The 19,506-nt window shown below is 41.1% G+C and overlaps 1 protein-coding gene across 1 annotated transcript; it reads right to left on the minus strand.

Moving 5' to 3' along the window:
* Positions 1-10,032: 10,032 nt before the first annotated feature.
* LOC124268263 lies at positions 10,033-15,013 on the minus strand. Its single transcript, XM_046703297.1, has 4 exons — positions 14,785-15,013; positions 13,992-14,180; positions 12,484-12,587; positions 10,033-10,218 (listed from the first exon to the last, which is right to left on the minus strand). The coding sequence occupies exons 1-4, from the start codon at positions 14,981-14,983 to the stop codon at positions 10,183-10,185; spliced, it is 528 nt and encodes a 175-aa protein (XP_046559253.1). The 5' UTR covers positions 14,984-15,013; the 3' UTR covers positions 10,033-10,182.
* Between the last annotated feature and the right edge of the window lie 4,493 nt (positions 15,014-19,506).

Raw genomic sequence — 19,506 nt, forward strand, 5'->3', positions numbered from 1 at the left:
TTGGGAAATTATTGATCATAAATTCCGTCAACATAGTAAACATAAATGCTATTTAATGAGAAGAACCAAGATTTCACACAAACAGATGCCATCTGGATAATAGCATCAATATGCATTACTTTGTCTCTGTTACTGTGTCAACTGAACTTGACTAAGTAAGTCCAAAGCAAGATATTACCAAAGATATTCTGGTCATTGGTACTTGAGTTATTATTGGAACCAAAAACGGCGTAATAATGATAATAATTAAAGAAAATATTTGCATGAAATGTCGATTGTGCAGTGAATTTACAGAGACTGTTCAACACCATGTCAGTGGATGCCCTTCCTTGTCACAAACAGCTATTATCTTAAAAGACATGATGGCATGGCTCGCTGCTTCTACTATCGTCTTCGCCATGCATGAGGCTTTGACTCTGAGGTCTATCGATGGTACGACCCTGAACCCTGAATTTCTTGAGTCAGATCAGGAGATTGCCTGAGTGGGGTTCTCCACCGGGAGCACAGCCCTGACACTCTGGGTAATGCAGAAGGCTGCAGTGTTAGGGAGTCTACATATTCTCCGGAAAGTTCTTGGTGGGTTCGACTAGTCAGCGCTTCCTGGGAAGAAGTCCTATTCGCTGTCTGGGCTGCGTGTAGAGGGGGCTGCTGATGAGCCTTAACCGCCTGACTGTGCCAGGATCACCCGAACCCTCTCTGCTGCATATTTATCTTAATCTGTAAAACATAATAATAATAACAATAAATCAAACAACTCCAGTAGGGCTATACAAGAATGTATGTCACACTGGTTACGAAACGCTCTCGTTTATACAAGAGTTTGTTTCGTCAAAATCAGCATGACACACATGCTTGTATAATAATCCCATTCGTAACAGGAAATATGTATCCTATATTATGTACAAGTTAGCCCATATGAATACACAAATAATCAGCACTTACTCCGCTCAAATAGTAGACATTCTGACGAAACATTACAACTCGAAATGCGTGTAAAATTCTTCATGCTAATATGTCCAGTTTCAGAACCCAAAATACTTTCACTGTAAGGACAATCCTAATTTACACATTGTATAATTTCAGTGAGTGAGGCGGATTTTACGCCGCTTTTGGCAATATTCCAGCAATATCACGGCGAGGAACACCAGAAAAGGGCTTCACACATTGTACCCATGTGGGGAATCGAACCCGGGCCTTCGGCGAGACGAGCGAACGCTTTAACCAGTAGGCTACTCAATCGCCCCTTGTATAATTTGAGCTTGTAGCACTAAGTTCACTAAACGTAGAAATATGACACACTACTGTCATATATATGCATCAGTTGTATTTTCAATACTGCATTTGGGGGCGGTGGAGTAGCCTAATGGTTAAAGCGTTGGCTCGTCACGCCGAAGACCCGGGTTCGAAACGAATGTGTGAAGCCCATTTCTGGTGTCCCCCGCCGTGATGTTGCTGGAATATTGCTAAAAGCGGTCAGTCAGTCAGTCAATACTGCATTTGGGCATTATAAGGCTTTAGTTGAAAATTCAAACACAAAATGTTGCGTCTTTCGATTTCAGTTACTTGTCCAGAATAAACGAAAACTGACTAGTGTTACCGAAATAAGATTTTTACAAATATTACTAATATAAGCTGATATCGATGTGTTCCCGACTCCTACGTCCAGAAGACTTGGATCTTGACATGGATGTTGATTTTGTTGTAAATGAAGACAAGTGAGTCACTAGAGTTAACTAAAACTCTTTAACTCAGTTTGTCACATTACTTATATTGTATAGTTGTTAAAATTTAGGGTCTACACATTCTGATCAGGACCTTTATGGTTCTGGGTCCTTAGGGCTTGCAGTTTTTCAGGGTTAAGGGGAAGTCTCAGGGCTCCTTTTCATTATATATTTTTTTTAACTATGAACTTTTTTTTCAGTAAAATATGTTCATTTCAGAGAATGGATGTTAGTCTAGGAATATAGCTACAAGCGGGGTAAAGAAAAATTAACTCACTCACTCATACGTGGCACTATTTTGGTGAGTTGCTACGGTATCTGATACAGTGATGTTTAACCATACATAACACTGATCAGCTTGATTGGCATTTTAGAAGTTGCTTGACAACGGAAAAGAATCTATACCGAAACATCGCATCACAAAATAATACGGAAGTTGTTATCCTTACAATATCATACCTTTCTTATCATACATTGCAGCGTTTTACCCAGGCATGAAATGTTGCATTAAGGTATTACTTAATTTACTTAAGGCAAAAATTGCCTGAAATTCGATGTGTAGAGTTGCGTCCCTTGGGCGTGTCAGAATGTTGTGATGTCAGATTAGCACTGAATGTGTCCCCACGTTCGTCAGCATCCTATACATGCTTTCACCACAGACCTGTTTTACTTATCAAACAAGCTGGCACTCCTTTATCAAATCAAAGATGTCTGAAACCGAACTCACAACATCAGTTTATAAGTTCACTAGTAGCAATGATGCAATAAACAAGTCATTTCAGTTTCGCCGATGTCATCGCCGAATTTCGTGATCCATTAATATGAGTTTACGGATGTATTACCCTTTACGTCAAATTGAATATATGTCTGAGGATCATCCAAACGGTGCATTATTTTGCACTGACGTATATCTTTATCAATGTGGGTGGTGGGGGTAGCCTAGTGGTTAAAGCGTTCGCTCATCATGTGAAAGATCCGGGTTCGATTCCCCACATGGGTACAATATGTGAAGCCCATTTCTGGTGTCCCCCGCCATGATATTACTGGAACATTGCTAAAAGCGGCGTAAAACCAAACTCACTCACTGTTAGTATCCTGCTCTGTCTGTTTCCAGATATGCGGGTGTTTTATTTGGAATGAGCAATATAGCGGCCACTATCCCTGGGATGATTGCCCTCTCGTGGCTGGAGCCATCACACCAAATGTCAGTATGTCCAGTGCCCCCTAGCTATATTACCCCTTGTCATAACGCCAACCTGTTTATAGTGCCATTACCTACCTAAACGGATTTCCACCCACTGAAATTCCCTATACAACACGCCAAACCAGCTATAAAGGCACCGCCAGTGTATTTTCGAAAAAAAAAGATCACATTCTCTGGTTATAATGACAATTTTTAAGCCAAAAGGTCGACATGGCAAATCAGCTGCTTTGATCAGATGAATCGCTAAAGTATGTACATAGGTAAATGAGGCTTTTTATCATCGAATAAGCTTATCAATAGTTAATGTGATGGGTCTTCTCACGGACAGTGTGTTAAACCTGATTGGCATAAATCAAGATAATTCATGAAACTCAATGCATATTGTAAAAATACCTGATTTGGATTTTATTGATAAAAATATTTGCATTTATATGGCGCTATTTCCAAACAAGGATGCTCCAAGCGCACAATATGGTTGAATATTAACAGTCAGGAAAGCTTGGCGGAAGAGGAAAGTTTATAGTAGGGATTTGAAAGATGACAAGGTTTGAGAGTCTGTGACTTCTTGGGTCAGATTATTGTATTGATGATATTTATGTGTTGTTTACACTTTACCTGATGACTAAATTAAAAAAAGATACATCTTCAAATTACACTGTCTAATTGTGGTTTTATTATAGGTTTTATGATGTTTGAGGTGATTATGACTGACGCATTTAGCTTCCCTGGGCCCTTATTCTCGAAACGTTTGTAGCCCTAAGAATTCTTAACTTTGATCGTAGCCAATGTGTTAAGAATGGGCTTAGACCTGGTTATAACGCCATCCTGGTTATAACGTCACCCTGGTTATGACGTCATCCTGGTTATAACGCCAGCCTGGTTATCACGTCACCCTGGATATAACATTACCTGTGCCCCGTTCCTCAAAGCGATCGTAGCGCTACGACAGTCGTAAGTCTATGTTAAAGTATGGGAGTTACGATCATCTTAGCGCTATGATCGCTTTGAGGAACGGGCCCCTGGTTATAGTTACCTTGTTATAATGCCATCTTGGTTATACCGCCATCTTGGTTATAACGTCACCCTGGTTATATCGACATCCTGGATATAACGTCACCCTGGTTATAACGCCATCCTGGTTATAACGTCACCCTGGTTATGACGTCAACCTGATTATAACGCCATCCTGGTTATAACGTCGCCCTGGATATGACGTCACACTGGTTATGAAGTTATCCTGGATATAACTTCATCCTGGTTATAACGTTGGCGTTATAACCGGGCAAGTGAAATCTGAGACCATTCTGTTTCGTTGGTTGTGCATGAGATAGAGCTGTTGGCTTACTGCTAAATGTAGTCATCATTTACGTGACAAACATATGCATAGAGTACGATATAACCGCCAATTTTCACCCACCGAATCACCTGATGTAAGTAATTGACGCCTTTGGACAGGTACTAAAGCTTCAGTAATATTAAACAAAGCAATGCCATCATTGTAATATGATGTAAATGTCAGCTATTAAACAATGTATGAAGCTTCAAGATTATCTTGTGTGTTTAACGTTCTTTTGAGTCAACTCATTATTTTAGAGGTAACACAGCACTTGATTGATGTGCAGTCACGTGTAAATTTGTTTTGATACGGGTGTAGGCGAAATGAGGACAGGCCAACGGGAGAGTCAGGGTCATTCACTGGCGTTGACCTCTTTATCTTTGAATGATTATCCAATTGTGAAGATTTTAATGAAATCATTGTGTGACTAATCTTCAGAACACTGCTGAGGAATGACGTCAAGTGTTGTACGTATGTGCTTGGTTCCTCGTGGTTGGTACGCTGATATTTTCCCTGCAAGTGGCGAGACACAGCCATGGAACGCCAATGGCGACGGGCGTGACGTCATCAAGGACGAGAAATCAAATGACTCTGCCGTGGCAGAGAGTTCCAGTATGTAGCTTAACAGAGACATGATAACGTTATTGGGTTTTCAGAAATAACAAATAAACACTCACTTTACTATGTAAATTGAGTGAATAGCGAGAGACATGCTTATGCAAATATATGGTATCATCACATATTTTCAGTGATCCATTCATATAATGTCATTGTTGTTATTCATTTAGGTCCAATTGAGTTTGTTTCGGCAGACATTCAGGACAAATAAATCTCTGGCCTTGACGTCACGTATTTAATTTAACAGGTGGTCGCGAAAATATGGAAATGAGTAAAAGTTGCTTTAAGCAATATTGCAGCTGTCCGTGGCTAGCGAAAAAGGACTTGCATGACCGGTCTACGAGTAGCACCCACCATTTCCAGTGTAAAATCATAACGTTGGTGTACGTGAAGTTTTTGGCTAGATGACATGATGAAAGTAGAGAGAATCGTAGCAGAAACAGGACAGTGGGCAGGTTGGTGGGTACAGCGTTCAGTCGTAACAACGAGATCTGTTCCATTCCGTGGTAAAATGTGCGGGGCCTAATTTTGAAGCCCCCATTTGTGATGTAACGAAAAAAGGGTTTGGAATAGGCATTCACTGATTATAAACAAATTACAGAATGTCACAACTATGTGAAGAATACGTGTAATGGTATGACGTATTACAGATGTTTCGGAATGGATATGAAAATTTCATCGCTGTACAACGATCATGAGAACCATTTCGGCAGATTATTGACACTGGTTGACACTGGTTAGAATTGATCTTCAGCAACCCATGCTTGTCGTAAGAGGCTACTGGCGGGATCGGGTGGTCAGCCTCGCTGACTTGGTTGACACATGTCATCTTGTTCCAGTTGCGCAGATCAATGTTCTTGCTATTTGATCACTGGGTTGTCTGGTCCAGACTCGATTATTTACAGACCACCGCCATATAGCTGAATATTGCTGAGTGCGGCGTAAAACTAAACTCACTCAGATTTGTGTGGACACATCCTTGAATTGACACAATTTGTGCTGTTGTTTCAATCATGTATTTGTTGTGAATGTGATCTAGATGGTATTCTGTGTAGGATGATATGTACCCAAATATTGGAATATTATATGTTAAAACAAATAAATATGTCATCAAAAGAGCCTTCTCGTTGTTTGTCATTTTATTATTGGCAGTGAAAATCGCTGTGGAGATGTTCGTCATTTGGACAAACTAGAAACCTGTTATCGTAGATTCGAAAACCTGTTTGTCTCGATTATGTTTCAACGTTTGTTAGCGCCATACCCATGCTCGTAATGATTTATTGTACTGTGAAGCATTTCGAGTCAGAGGTCATCTTGATTATTTATTTTTTTATCTTTAATCCACGCAAAGACACGAGGGCCTGTGATGCTCGTGTGTTACGCCAACACGGCAAACGTCTGATACCTTCATTTCTTCGGACTTTCCCCCAAATTTAAATGCCATATAATGATGAAGCGGCGTTTATCCAAACCCACTTGCTCGCTCGTGATATGAAATCCTCTATGAAGCATCAAATGTCCATCTTTAAGCGGTTCATTGTTGAATCTCAGAGAAGGGTCATTCTGGTAAGGGTTCGCTTGGAATATGTATGCCGTACATCAAAGGCCAATTTCGGTTTCTACACTGTATGGGCTTAAATAAGCATGTAGTCTTGTAACATAAGTCTTGTTCAATTTGATGAATGTTATTTCTTGCAGCAGCCCCATAACGTAAGTAAAGATACGGCGGTACGTCACAATCACTATGACGTTTGATTTGGTGACGTCATGATTTACTACAACGTCACTCAAAGCATTCGTTCTGCTTGAAGATAATGAAGACCATGGCCTGTTTCACAAAGAGTATTTAGTGAGCACTAAGGCTGTCGTTAGCCTATGTGCTTGTGTCTGGTTGGGTGGGCAGGTGAGAAGGTGGGTGGGCGGGTATGTCGGATTGCATGCCGTGTGTCTTGATGCACGTGTGTTGGATAGTGGTTTGATGCTTTTACACGTACGCTTCGGTTGAAAAGTGTTCACCCATTTGAATGAGTGAGTTTAGTTTTACGGCGCACTCAGCACTATTCCAGCTATATGGCGGCGGTTTGTAAATAATCGAGTCTGGACCAGACAATCCAGTGATCAACAGCATGAGCATCAATCTGCGCAATTGGGAACTGATGACATCACCCATTTGAAAGCTGCAAAGATGGCCTGTGGCTGTGTGTGCGGTCTGTGTCTGCGGGTGTTCCTCTTTGAATATAACTATGTATGATAGAAGGTACATGTGTTCGATTACACCTGTAACTATTTGCATATATGTTTTGTGTGATTGGGCAGTATGTGACGTATGTGATGGCAGAAACCTTTGGTGTGAATGTGCATGTACGTATATGTGTAAATGCACTTGGTATATGTGGATTTATGTGAGCGACAACTTTATCTAAATATACTTTTTAATTTGTACGTTATTTTAACTCAATAATAGTTTTATGAATAAATAGTTTCTCGTAGGCCTGATGGTCGGAGCCCCCTCAGCATATCAGTGTGTTTTGTATTCATATCGGGGCGGTCGGGTAGCCTAGTAGTTAAAGCGTTCGCTCGTCAGTCCAAAGACCCGGGTTCGAGTCCCAACATGGGTACAATATGTGAAGCCCATTTCTGGTGTCCCTCGCCACGATATTGCTGGAATATTGCTAAAAGATTGGTAAAACCACACTCACTCACTTGTTTATATACAGCGGTACGACCGCTTTGTGGAACGGAACGCAGTTCTGAAATATAACTTCAGTTTCTTATGGGCCTATAAACAAACGCGAACAAATAATAGATTAGTACAAAACTTGCATACGTTGTTCCGTATATCGGTTACCATATCCTTTGATATTCCAACAACAATCCGTTCAATAGATCCGTAGCAGAACCAGCCTGAAGAAACGAGTACCGAACGATTGGTAATAAGAAACATATGTATATGAATTTATTCATCTGATTGTCATTAACAGTTTATGTACAGTGGAACCTATTGCTCTAACACGCGTAGATTCGTTATGTCAGTCAGACCCTCCTTCTGAACTGCCGACCAGAAGACTTGAAGACCGGCTTGACAAAACATATACAAACGTTATGTTAATCTTGCAAGACTGAAACCCGTCCTGAACCACTGTGTATATTACCCGTTTGATATACACCATCATCGTGTACCTGTGTTAAATATATCACAATCGAATTACTAGTTGAACCCTGAAGGGCCGGACTCAGCAACCCATGCTTATCGTAAGAGACTGACATATTTAGTACATGGGCTGAGGAATCTAGGACATTGGGTGATTAAATCTGTCATAAGGGTGACAGATATGGGATGAGGAATCTACAACATGATGTGACAAATCTAAGTCATAGTGTGACAAATCTCGGGCATGGGTTGACGAATCTACAACATGGGGTAACAAATCTCGGGCATGGGTTGACGAATCTACAACATTAGGTGACAAATCTCGGGCATAGACTGAGGAATCTACAACATGGCGTGGCAAATCTACTGCATGAGCTGAAGAATCTACGACATGAGGTGACAAATGTCGGGCATGGGTGGACGAATCTACAACATGGGGTGACAAATCTCGGGCATAGACTGAGGAATCTACAACATGGGGTGACAAATATACTGCATGAGCTGAAGAATCTACGACATGAGGTGACAAATGTCGGGCATGGGTGGACGAATCTACAACATGGGGTGACAAATCTCGGGCATAGACTGAGGAATCTACAACATTGGGTGACAAATCTCGGACATAGACTGAGGAATCTACAATATGGCGTGGCAAATCTACTGCATGAGCTGAAGAATCTACGACATGAGGTGACAAATGTCGGGCATTGGTTGACGAATCTACAACATGGGGTGACAAATCTCGGGCATAGACTGAGGAATCTACAACATTGGGTGACAAATCTCGGACATAGACTGAGGAATCTACAATATGGCGTGGCAAATCTACTGCATGACCTGAAGATTCTACGACATGATGTGACAAATCTAGGGCATGGGCTGAGGAATCTACAACATGGGGTGGCAAATTAAGACATGGGCTGAGGAATCTATGACATTTGGTGACAAATCTCGGGCATGGGGTGACAAATCTCGGACATGGGCTGAGGAATCTAGGATCATGATCAGGTCTAATCAGTGGCAGGAACAAACCATCGTAAGTTTTCTGCATGTCAATGAGCGCAACACGGCGACGTCCCAATCCAACTCACCCAACTAAAAATGAGCATCATTTGGCACTCAACGATTCCTCAATATTGTCCTCTTAACCCGTGAAGATCGGGTTGCATTTGGTCTTCAGCAACCCATGCTTGTCGTTAAAGGCGACTGACTGAATCAGATGTTCAGACTCGCTGACTTGGTTGACCACACAAATGGCATCGTATTCCAATTGCGTAGATGGATGTTTGTGATGGCAGTCACTGGATTGTCTTTTGCCGAATCGATAATTTACAGATCACAGTCATATAGCTGGAATATTGCTGAGGGCGTTAAACACCAAACAAACATTTCTGGTGTTATTGCTGGAATATTGCTAAACTCTTAACTCACTCACTCACTCACCATTCAGTGAGAACCAAATCACAGGATTAGCAATGTCTCCTGGTTATATATGCCGACCAATGATGGCAGGCCTAACAACACGTCCACCGTGCTATATGTGTCAAACTCTCATCCGAAGAAACTAGAGTTTCTACGTGGGGCGTGTGTCATTGAGTTTCATTTGAGCGTTATCACGTGACTTCTTCATATATCCGTGCACTGTACCTTCCGCGATGATTTTCATCGCTAAACGGACGCGAATGATATTTTTCTGTAAAAGATCACATTAAAATTGTAATTAGAAATACAAGAAAGTAAACACTAAAACGTTTTAAACCACTGAAGGCAGAGTCAACTGTTCGATTCAAACCATAATATCATGTGTTTATAAAGAATTTAAAACTATTATTATACGAGTCCACTGAAAGCAGAGTCAATTGTTCGATTCAAACCAATATGACATGTGTTTATGAACCATTATTAAACTGTGACTCCAGCTGTTAGTGAACACAGAGTATTCAAACGGTTCAAGTATTACAAATGTGTAACGCAAAACTCCATAAAAAATACAAACAAAAAATAACAAAAACTTTATTTATTTTTGTTTACATCTAATGATAATGCATGTATGATCATCGCATTTGCTGTGTTAAAAATGCAATGAGCAGCATTTGTATTACAATTTACAGTTATTTGGTTGTTATCGTTGTTTCTGTGGTAACATGTGCCCCTAGACCATTTGTGTAGTACTTTCTTGCCCCGCGGCCTGAAATATACAATGATAATACATTGTGCTTTGTAGAAATGCCTTCCTTAAGTGGCATTTAGAAGCTGGTATGATGAAGTGGAACACTTTTTATGGAGAGACAGCTTCTTTGTTGCAGTAGTTGCGACGTTTCGGTGTAGATCCTAACACCGTTATCATTTGCTTTATAACGGTGTTAGGATCTACACCGAAACGTCGCAACTACTGCAACAAAGAAGCTGTCTCTCCATAAAAAGTGTTCCACTCCACTTTGTAGAAATGGTTGAGTATTAAAATGATTAAATATTCAATTTGTTACTTATTAATCTACCCATTCCAAATTGGAAAATTATGTCATATATTTTGAAGTACTATACAAATCAGGTTGGAGGGGTGGTGGGGTAGCCTAATAGTTAAAGCGTTGGCTCGAAACGCTGAAGACCCGAGTTTTTATTCCCTACATTGGTACAATGTGTGAAGCCCTTTTCCAATGTCCCCGGCCGCGACAATGCTGCAATATTGCTTAAAGCGTCGTAAAACCATACTCATTTTGCTAACTCTTCCGATACACAGACACAAATGTTTTATTATTTCACCTATAGTTTTCTTATCCCGGGACCCATTTCAATGGAACCCAGTGGTACGACAGTTGATTTGGTTATAGAAGAACTTGTAAATTACGTATATAACGAACGCGCTTCTATCGATCTAACGGTAACAGTTTACTTGCAACCTGAGAGGAATAACATAAACGAGAACATCCCCAATGCCGGAAAGAATGTTCACCATGACTAGACCACCAATCGGATTGTCGTTCAGGTCTCAAATAATGATTGTTGTGTTTGTATGAACCAACGTGCCACTGGCGACCACATCAGCAACTGGTGTAGCATAGACAACAGTTGACAGTCTCCTCTTTTAGTAGTCCAGGCCACTTGCTATATATTTAGTAGAAATGCATAAAACGAACTACGATTAAAACGAACTACGATTAGTGGTCCCTGCGAGTTCGTTATAACCGTAGTTTTCTGAATAGGACAACAAGCGTGGTTTGTGACCATGTGCTTCCTATATAAGTGGGAACTTCAGTTAAATATCGTGTCATGTATCTTCTTATCGTCCTTGGTGTAGTGGTTAGAACGTTCGATCCCCAGCCGCGCCATGCAAAAATACGTTAAAGTATGGTACTTGTTGGTCCCTGCCTGGCGCTCGGCATTAATGGGTACAACAAGGACTGGTTGGCTCGGAGTCAGTATAATGTGTCTGAGTGGGGTATTCATGCTTAACTGTGGAATGGTATCTCCAGTGAGCTAGCATTATAAAACCAGCTTAAGTCTGGGCTAGTACAAGCAGCCACACAAACACACGCACGCACGTCATCATATAAGCGAAATATTCTTAAGTACGACGTTAAACCCCATTTCACCTCATCTCACGTAACCTCACCTTATTATCAAAGGAAGTAACAAGTTATATTCTTTCCAAGTCATAACCATTATTTTGCCTCCTGTATATTTACATTTCGTATTCACTAACACACCATCAAATACAATCAGCTTTAACACTGAATGAAGGATGAAGTTCATGAGGCCTTGTCTTCAATTGTAAATGTGTTGGATTGTCTTAACATATGATTGACATTCGACTAAAATGCTCTTATTGATATTAATAGAAAAAGAACTCTACACGATTAACATATTCTTATATATTATTAATAAGTCAATGATGATTAATTGTTAAAATAAATTACATCTCAGTGTTGACAAATAACGAGCCACCATGACGTCAGAGGGAGAATGTTGTTTTAAGAGCATATTCTGCAATATTCCAGATTTACCACTGCATGACAAATTCTAACCCGGAACCTGAGAGAGTTTATTATATACTCTTATTATTATATTAAAAAGTAGAGGAACCTGCACTTTCAATTTGGATAAGAAGTATAAGCGATTACTGTACAAACAACTATGGTCATAAGGATGTGCAAGTGGTGATGTACTCTCAAAACATCTCTCAACATTGATTGACTCCAATATAGCTCCCAATTTTTTCAATCGTAAATTAAAAATGAAGTTCCACTACTTTTTTTAAGAGTATAGTATTACAATAGAAAGTTAAAGTTACCGAGCCTTACGGCTGGATCAATCAGCATCGCATATTACAAGTAAGAGTAGCTGGGGACGGACAAGTTGAAAACCCCGGGGGAAAAAAAACAACCCACGCACGCACGCGCGCGCACACACACACACACTCCATAGGGGAACATTACATGTGAGCATGGCTTACCGCTAGTTTCCTGTTCAGTCTCCTCAGGTCGAAGAGTGTGAAGCAGAGGTTCCGGAACTGACTTTCAGCATCTTCCAGCAGATTTAAGGGGTCCTTCTCCCAGTCTGTAAGAATGCGTGAGTCAGTTAATACTGCATGGTGTTGTCAGTGATAATCCAGTACTATCGCGGTCGCCTCTAAATAGGGGAGTTTGTGCTATACCAGTGGTTTATGAATAGGAGTGAAAAAACATTTTTATTATCATCAGAATCTACGCAATGAAGGAATATGGTACGAGTCTATACTATACGGGGCTGTACTATACGGGCCTGTACCATACGGAGCTGTAGCATACGGGGCTGTACCATACGGGGATATACCATACAGGGCGATACCATACGAGGGTGTACCATACTGGATTCTACTATACAAGGATATACCGTACGAAACTGTACTATATGGAGGTTGTACGACACGGAGCTATATCATACTGGGGTTGCGGGGCAAAGCCACGACGCTGTACCATCCAGGGCTCTACTATATGGGGATTACCGTACGGGCTGTACCATATGGGCTGTACCATACGGGGCTCTACCATACTGAGAATAAAGTACTATACCATATTGGGTCTGTTTGTCTACAATGAGAACATGTTCTACTGATGCAGTAATGGGGAACCAAACCGCTCAGTGATCGAAGGCACATACGTTTGCTGTGTATAGTTCACACATTCCAGGATCCGTTGTCACGGGTTCGATTCCCGAATAAAAACCAGAGTTTGTCAGCACGATACCCGTAATCACGAAATTACAATATATGGAATCTGTCCATTACGGACTGCCTGGGACCGACTAATTTGCCCGGATTATAAAGCAGTCGGGATTAGTCAACTTGTGTCCGTTAATGTCAATAAGTTTCACTTTGTGACAAATCAGACCGCCTACGTTTCGCTGAAGTGAATGTGAAACATTCATGTAAGCTGTCATTTATAGGACTTCAAACTGACTCTGAGTTAATCTTATCACATTAAATAAGGTGTGTTTAAAGAGTGAGTAAGTGAGTTTAGATTTACGCCGCACTCAGAAATATTCCAGCTATATGGCGGCGGTCTGTAAATAATCAGACAATCCAGTGATCAACAGCATGAACATCGATCTGCGCAATTGGGAACCGATGACATGTGTCAACCAAGTCAGCGGGCCTGACCACCTGATCCCGTTAGTCAAGCATGGCTTACTGAAGATCAATATTCTAACCCGAACCTTCACGGGTATGTGTTTATAGAATTAATTAACCATTGAGAACAGAAGTAACGGATATGTTTATTCAGCGACTGTTATTTAAGTCAGCTACGTCCGGATTGTAAAGCAAGCTTGTGTAATAAATTAAGAACAATTTAGCCTGGACTCAGAGAGTAGTTCGGATTATGGAGAAAACCGGTTTACAAGGAATCCGGATTTGACAGATCCCACTGTTTATAGTCAGCGTTATACCAAGTCTGGAAAATACAACACTTAATATGTACTGACCCATTCCAGTCGTCATAGGGGCATCTGTTGACCTCTTGGTCCTCAACAGATTCAACAGCCGGCTTACCAGCTTCTCCGTTCGCGTGGTTGTTGGTGTGTGTCCTTTCTCTTGGCGAAGGTACACCCCAGACACAATACAGGTTTGGAGAACCATGTCGGAGATGAACGCCTTCTGCATCAAACCGAATGCTGGAAAGAAATTCGATTAAACCTTTATACTTCTCATAACCAATAACAATATTTAAACAAATATATACTTACTTTCTCTTTAGTTGCGGGACCTGCTGTTAGAGCAGGGCATGGCGTCCTTTTCGCTAAAACCTGGGTTCACTTGCACAATGCATTGTACAATGATTGTAACTCCCATAGTCTAACCTAGGCTTAAAATAGTCGTAGCGCTAAGATCGCTTTGTGCATGTGGGCCCTGGTGTCAATACTCATTTCCAGTGAGTGAGTATGTTTTTACGTAAGGTTTAAGCAAAATTTCAAAGGGGGATATCAGAATTGACCTTCACACCTTGTACGTATGCAGGGAATTGAACCCAGTTCTTCAGCGTGACAAGCGAACGCTTTAACTATCAGGCTACCCGACTGTTCCTCTCCTTTTTAGTGATCAATTCACTGTATTGCCAATGTAGGGCCCAATGGATATTGTGTCTCCAGTAATGTGCAGGATTTATGAACCATCTCTCAATAATATAATTTCCCATAATTTCGCTTATTCAACCCGTTAAAGAGGGTATGGCTATTGCAGATGATTCAAAACATCGTACTTGTTCTGTGAGCTACTTACTTTCCAATGGTTTGACATCGCTTGACGTCCAATGATCTTTTGAAGCTATTCCTTCAGATTCGTCCAAGAACGTATCAAATTCCTTGATGAATTTCTTTTCATCGTCCTGCAGGTCTATATTTCGACGAACCGTCCTAGGCCGTGCTCCTGGCGTCCCAAAGCACGCCATCAATAAACAGAAACACAGCAATACCCGCATACTGTCCTCAGATCTACTGCGATTCACCCTTAATCTGAAGAAAAATAATTCATCTATGATTTGGTGCAATCGATAAACTTAAACACAGCAATGTCCGCATACTTCTGAAAAACAAGGGGCAAATGAAGTAAGGCTGATGTCACTGAATCAACGATGCCAACAGTTGATGAATAGTTACGACTGTCCAATACAGAGATATCTACACAAACATGTAGCCTTGATCCAAGACTGTACTGAATGCTAAGCCCATGGATATAGCAATTCTATCCTTTGAAGAGTGTGAGTGAGTGAGTTTAGTTTTACGCCGCACTCCGCAATATCCCAGCTATATGGCGGCGGTCCTTTGAAGAGACAAGTCTAGATGAGCGAGACATGGCGCCAGTCAGTTATTTATAATTTTTAGAAATTATCATTTAAACTAGTCTGTTATTTACATTTCTTAGAAATTATCCTTTAAACTGATAATTATTACCCTAGAAACTATCCTTTAAACTAATAATTATTACATTAGATACTTATGCAAGTCTAACGAACATTTAATGTGGTTTTCTAACCCATTAATCGTTATTTCATCCCAAACAAATCAAGATATATTTCACATTTTACTCTAAAAAAAAAGATGTTTTGCATTGTGGCCACGACTTAGTCATTGCAACAGTAACATGTCCGTATCGTTATTTACAGTGGGTTGGGTGAACGCCTCTTCCAACTGTATTCCATATGTTACACACCGCGTATGTGATCTAGTGGACGGAGCGTAACAGACAGGTGGTTCGATCCCCGGATGCATCAAACCAACAGACATCAAAAGATGGTAGTCATCGGTTTCCAATTGCGCAGATCGATGCTCATGCTGTTGATCACTGGATTGTCTGGTCCAGACTCGATTTTTTACAGACCGCCGCCATATAGCTGGAATATTGCTTAGTGCGGCGTAAACCTAAACTCACTCATTCACTCACTCACTCACTCAAAAGATGGTACTTGTTTTTAAACTGCCTGGTGTTCGGCACAATATGGATAACACACGGTCTAGTCTGCTGAAAATGAGACACCGTGAGTATTTGTAAAACTCGGTGCCAAAATATAATTTATATACATGGGTTGTAAATGACCCCAAATATTTTGCGGGAATCCATGTTACATCTGGTGTGTCAGTGGGATGAATGCATGGTAAAACCGATAGTTGAAATACGTCACTCCTTGTACGGATATCGTTCGTGACCAACTCGTGTTATTCCGGGACAAACCGACTTGCGACTCGTGTCTTCTTGGAGCATTCAAAACAACTCGTCCCTTTCCGTAACCAGAAAGAAAACTCGTACCCCTCTCGTAGCCATTTTATTGAACGTGGCTCTGTCTGAGTGCAAAAGCGCAGAGAGAAAACAATAGTCTAGTCGCCGAAGCATTTTCAGGGGCTTGTAATTCTAGTTTACTTGGAAAACTATGGAATCCTGGAAGGGACATTGTCGCGTTGTCGCATTGTCGCGTTGTCGCTCTCTCAAATACAAGCAAAATGAGGCAAAATTAACCAAAACGCGACACGCAACATCGCGACAACGCGACATTTCGCCCATTTGTCGCATTGTCGCGATGTCGCGTGTCGCGTTTTGAATAATGTTTTTTTTTATTCCTCCAAAGGGCGACACGCGACATAGCGACAATTTTCAAGGTCAAAATATGTCGCGTTGTCATGGGTGAAATGTTCAAAGTGATGAGTGTGTATGGTGCTGGGATTAGAACCTATGATCATAGTTATCTAGTGTGACTAAGAGACACAACCCTGCATAGCAAATTGCCTCGCCTTGAATGACAGGGCCACCGTGTGCCGTCATTACAATGAATAGTAGCGCCAATGATTTGTGTTGCTGCTAAAACACACTTGATTGGACAAATACATTTACAATAGATGCAATAATATTCAAAGCAACAATGAAAGATTTGCATTAAGTTCACGAAAAGCAGCCCCATTATCATTACGTGTACTACTTCATTGTAAAAACCATTGGAGGTAACAAAAGACCACTGAAGTGTGAAATAGAGTATAACTTTTCCTGCGCATGCGTAGACTAATTGACTTTCTACGCATGCGCACCGGTAATCGAAAAGGGCGACAACGCGACACGCGACAATGCGACATATTGAATATGTCGCATTGTCGCGTTTTAATCAATTTTTAGGCTTCTTTTTCCACATCTTAGATAGGGCGACAATGCGACATATTTTGACCTTGAAAATTGTCAAAACGCGACAAGCGACATCGCGACAATGCGACAAATGGGCGAAATGTCGCGATGTCGCGTGTCGCTATTTGGTTTATTTTGCCTCATTTTACTTGTCGCTATTTGGTTTATTTTGCCTCATTTTACTTGTTTTTGAGAGGGCGACAATGCGACAACGCAACAATGTCCCTTCTCGGATTCCATAGAAAACAAAGATGGCATCCATGCCAAGGAAATTCTTCCGAGTGAACGGTGAATACTTTCCTACGCCATAATGTTAATACATCCCGGTTATGAAAATTCAGGAAACCCAGGAGGACTATGCAATAATTAAATATACTGGAAGTTTCTGGGGAAAAATTATGCAAACCGAAATGAAAATTATTCCAACAAACTATTTTGACCCAATTTCTTCTCTACATACGCGAATTCTGATTGGCTGGGGGAATATTTTTCCCGGACATGGCTACGAGAGGGGTACGAGTCTTCTTTCTGGTTACGGGACCGCCTCCGTGGTGTAGTGGTTAGAGCGTCCGCCCGGAGAGCGGAAGGTCGCGGGTTCGATCCCCGATCGCGTCATACCAAAAGACGTTAAAATATGGTGCTTGTTGGTCTCTGTCTGGCGCTCGGCATTTATGGGTACAACAAGGACTGGTCGGCTCGGAGTCAGTATAATGTGTCTGAGTGGGGTATTCATGCTTAACTGCGGCATGGTATCTCAGTGAGCTAGCACTATAAAACCAGCTTAAGTCTGGGCTAGTACAAGCAGCCGCACATACACATACACACGCATGCACGTCGTCATATGAGCGAAATATTCTCAAGTACGACGTAAAACCCAATTTCACCTCACCTCACCTCTGGTTACGGAATGGGACGAGTGGTTACGAATGTTCTTGGAGGTTACGGAAAGGGGCGAGTAATGACGAATGGTACGGATATAACGGACACAACTCCGTGCAGCTATTCACGATCCCTTTCCAGTTGAGCACGGTATCCTAATTGAGTCACTGCTGTCGAGTAGAAATACCTAACCACTTATATTCCTGCACATCTGCACAAATCTTCTGCTCTGCTAAACACCTTAATGTAATTTCCCGTGAAGAATGCACGTTTTATGTTCTCGTGAAACACCCGTTATACACCCGGAAACCCTCTCTCCGTGGGAGAATTACATTTAGCGCTGACAACAACAAATTCTTTTTAAAGCTTATGAAATGAGAAAACATTAAAAGCAGTTTTAAATGAAGTTAGAAATTCGTAATTGTGCGTTACATAGTCGAGAATCGACCAGAGCCATTTCGATCGGTATAACATGAACATACTTATATTTTAATTAAGGCTCTTAACTAGAAAACAAGTAACGTTTTCGACAGGGGGTAACTGTGTGTTACTTCATGCAGTGCAAAATGTTAGAGTGCTCTAGACCTAAGGAATAAGTAAGTGGGTAGGGTTCATAAAATTCCAGCAATATCACGGCGGGGAACACCAGCAAACGGCTTCACACAATGTACCCACGTGGAGAAATGAACCCATGTCTTTGGCGTGACTGGAGAACGTATTAACCACTAGGCTGCGCTACCGCCCCATTAAGGTAATACTGCTATTCAACTCAAACCTTCCGTCAATCACGACCGGTACACGAAACAAGTTTGGACCATGAGTGTTATTGTCGAAATATGTTGTTTTTTTCGGTCACACCAATTACCAGATTTCTCATTATTCCCTCTGGGAGTCAGTCCCCTACCGTGACATGGTTTGGATTGGATACAATCCTGTTAACAACACAAACCCAGTTTCAAAAATGCAAATAGTGTCATGAATAGCCTCGACGATAATAAAGCCACACACTCTTTTTATAACAAATAAGTATAAACGACTGTGTTAAGAGCGAGGATGGTGACATATATTGTCTGACGATTATGTCAGATATCTTGGTTCGCATTATCAACAACACCAAAAGAATATGAAAAGGCGGGCACAGCATACGAATTGTTGGTTTGGACTTTATTACGAGAGTTCAGCAATCCTATGTGAATTGGCTAAACCTCTCTCTTCTGTCTTGCCACGTGTAATAACGTTGCATTTGTTGAGTCCCAAGGGCATCAAATATGTGTTACAAAGAGGAGAACCTGTCTTTTCTGTGTCTCCCTTAGTAAGACGTCATCCATGTAAAGGGAAGTGAATAAAAGGGATCTATGCTGAGGAGAAGATAATGATCTTCTCTTTTAAGTAAAAGGCTTAATGGATTTAGTGACAGGCGGAAACGTAAAGGACAAAATGAATCGTTCCTAATGACCT

Source organism: Haliotis rubra, unplaced genomic scaffold (genome assembly GCF_003918875.1).
Source record: "Haliotis rubra isolate DU_JTF1 unplaced genomic scaffold, ASM391887v1 Scf137, whole genome shotgun sequence".
NCBI classification, from domain to species: Eukaryota; Metazoa; Mollusca; class Gastropoda; order Lepetellida; family Haliotidae; genus Haliotis; species Haliotis rubra.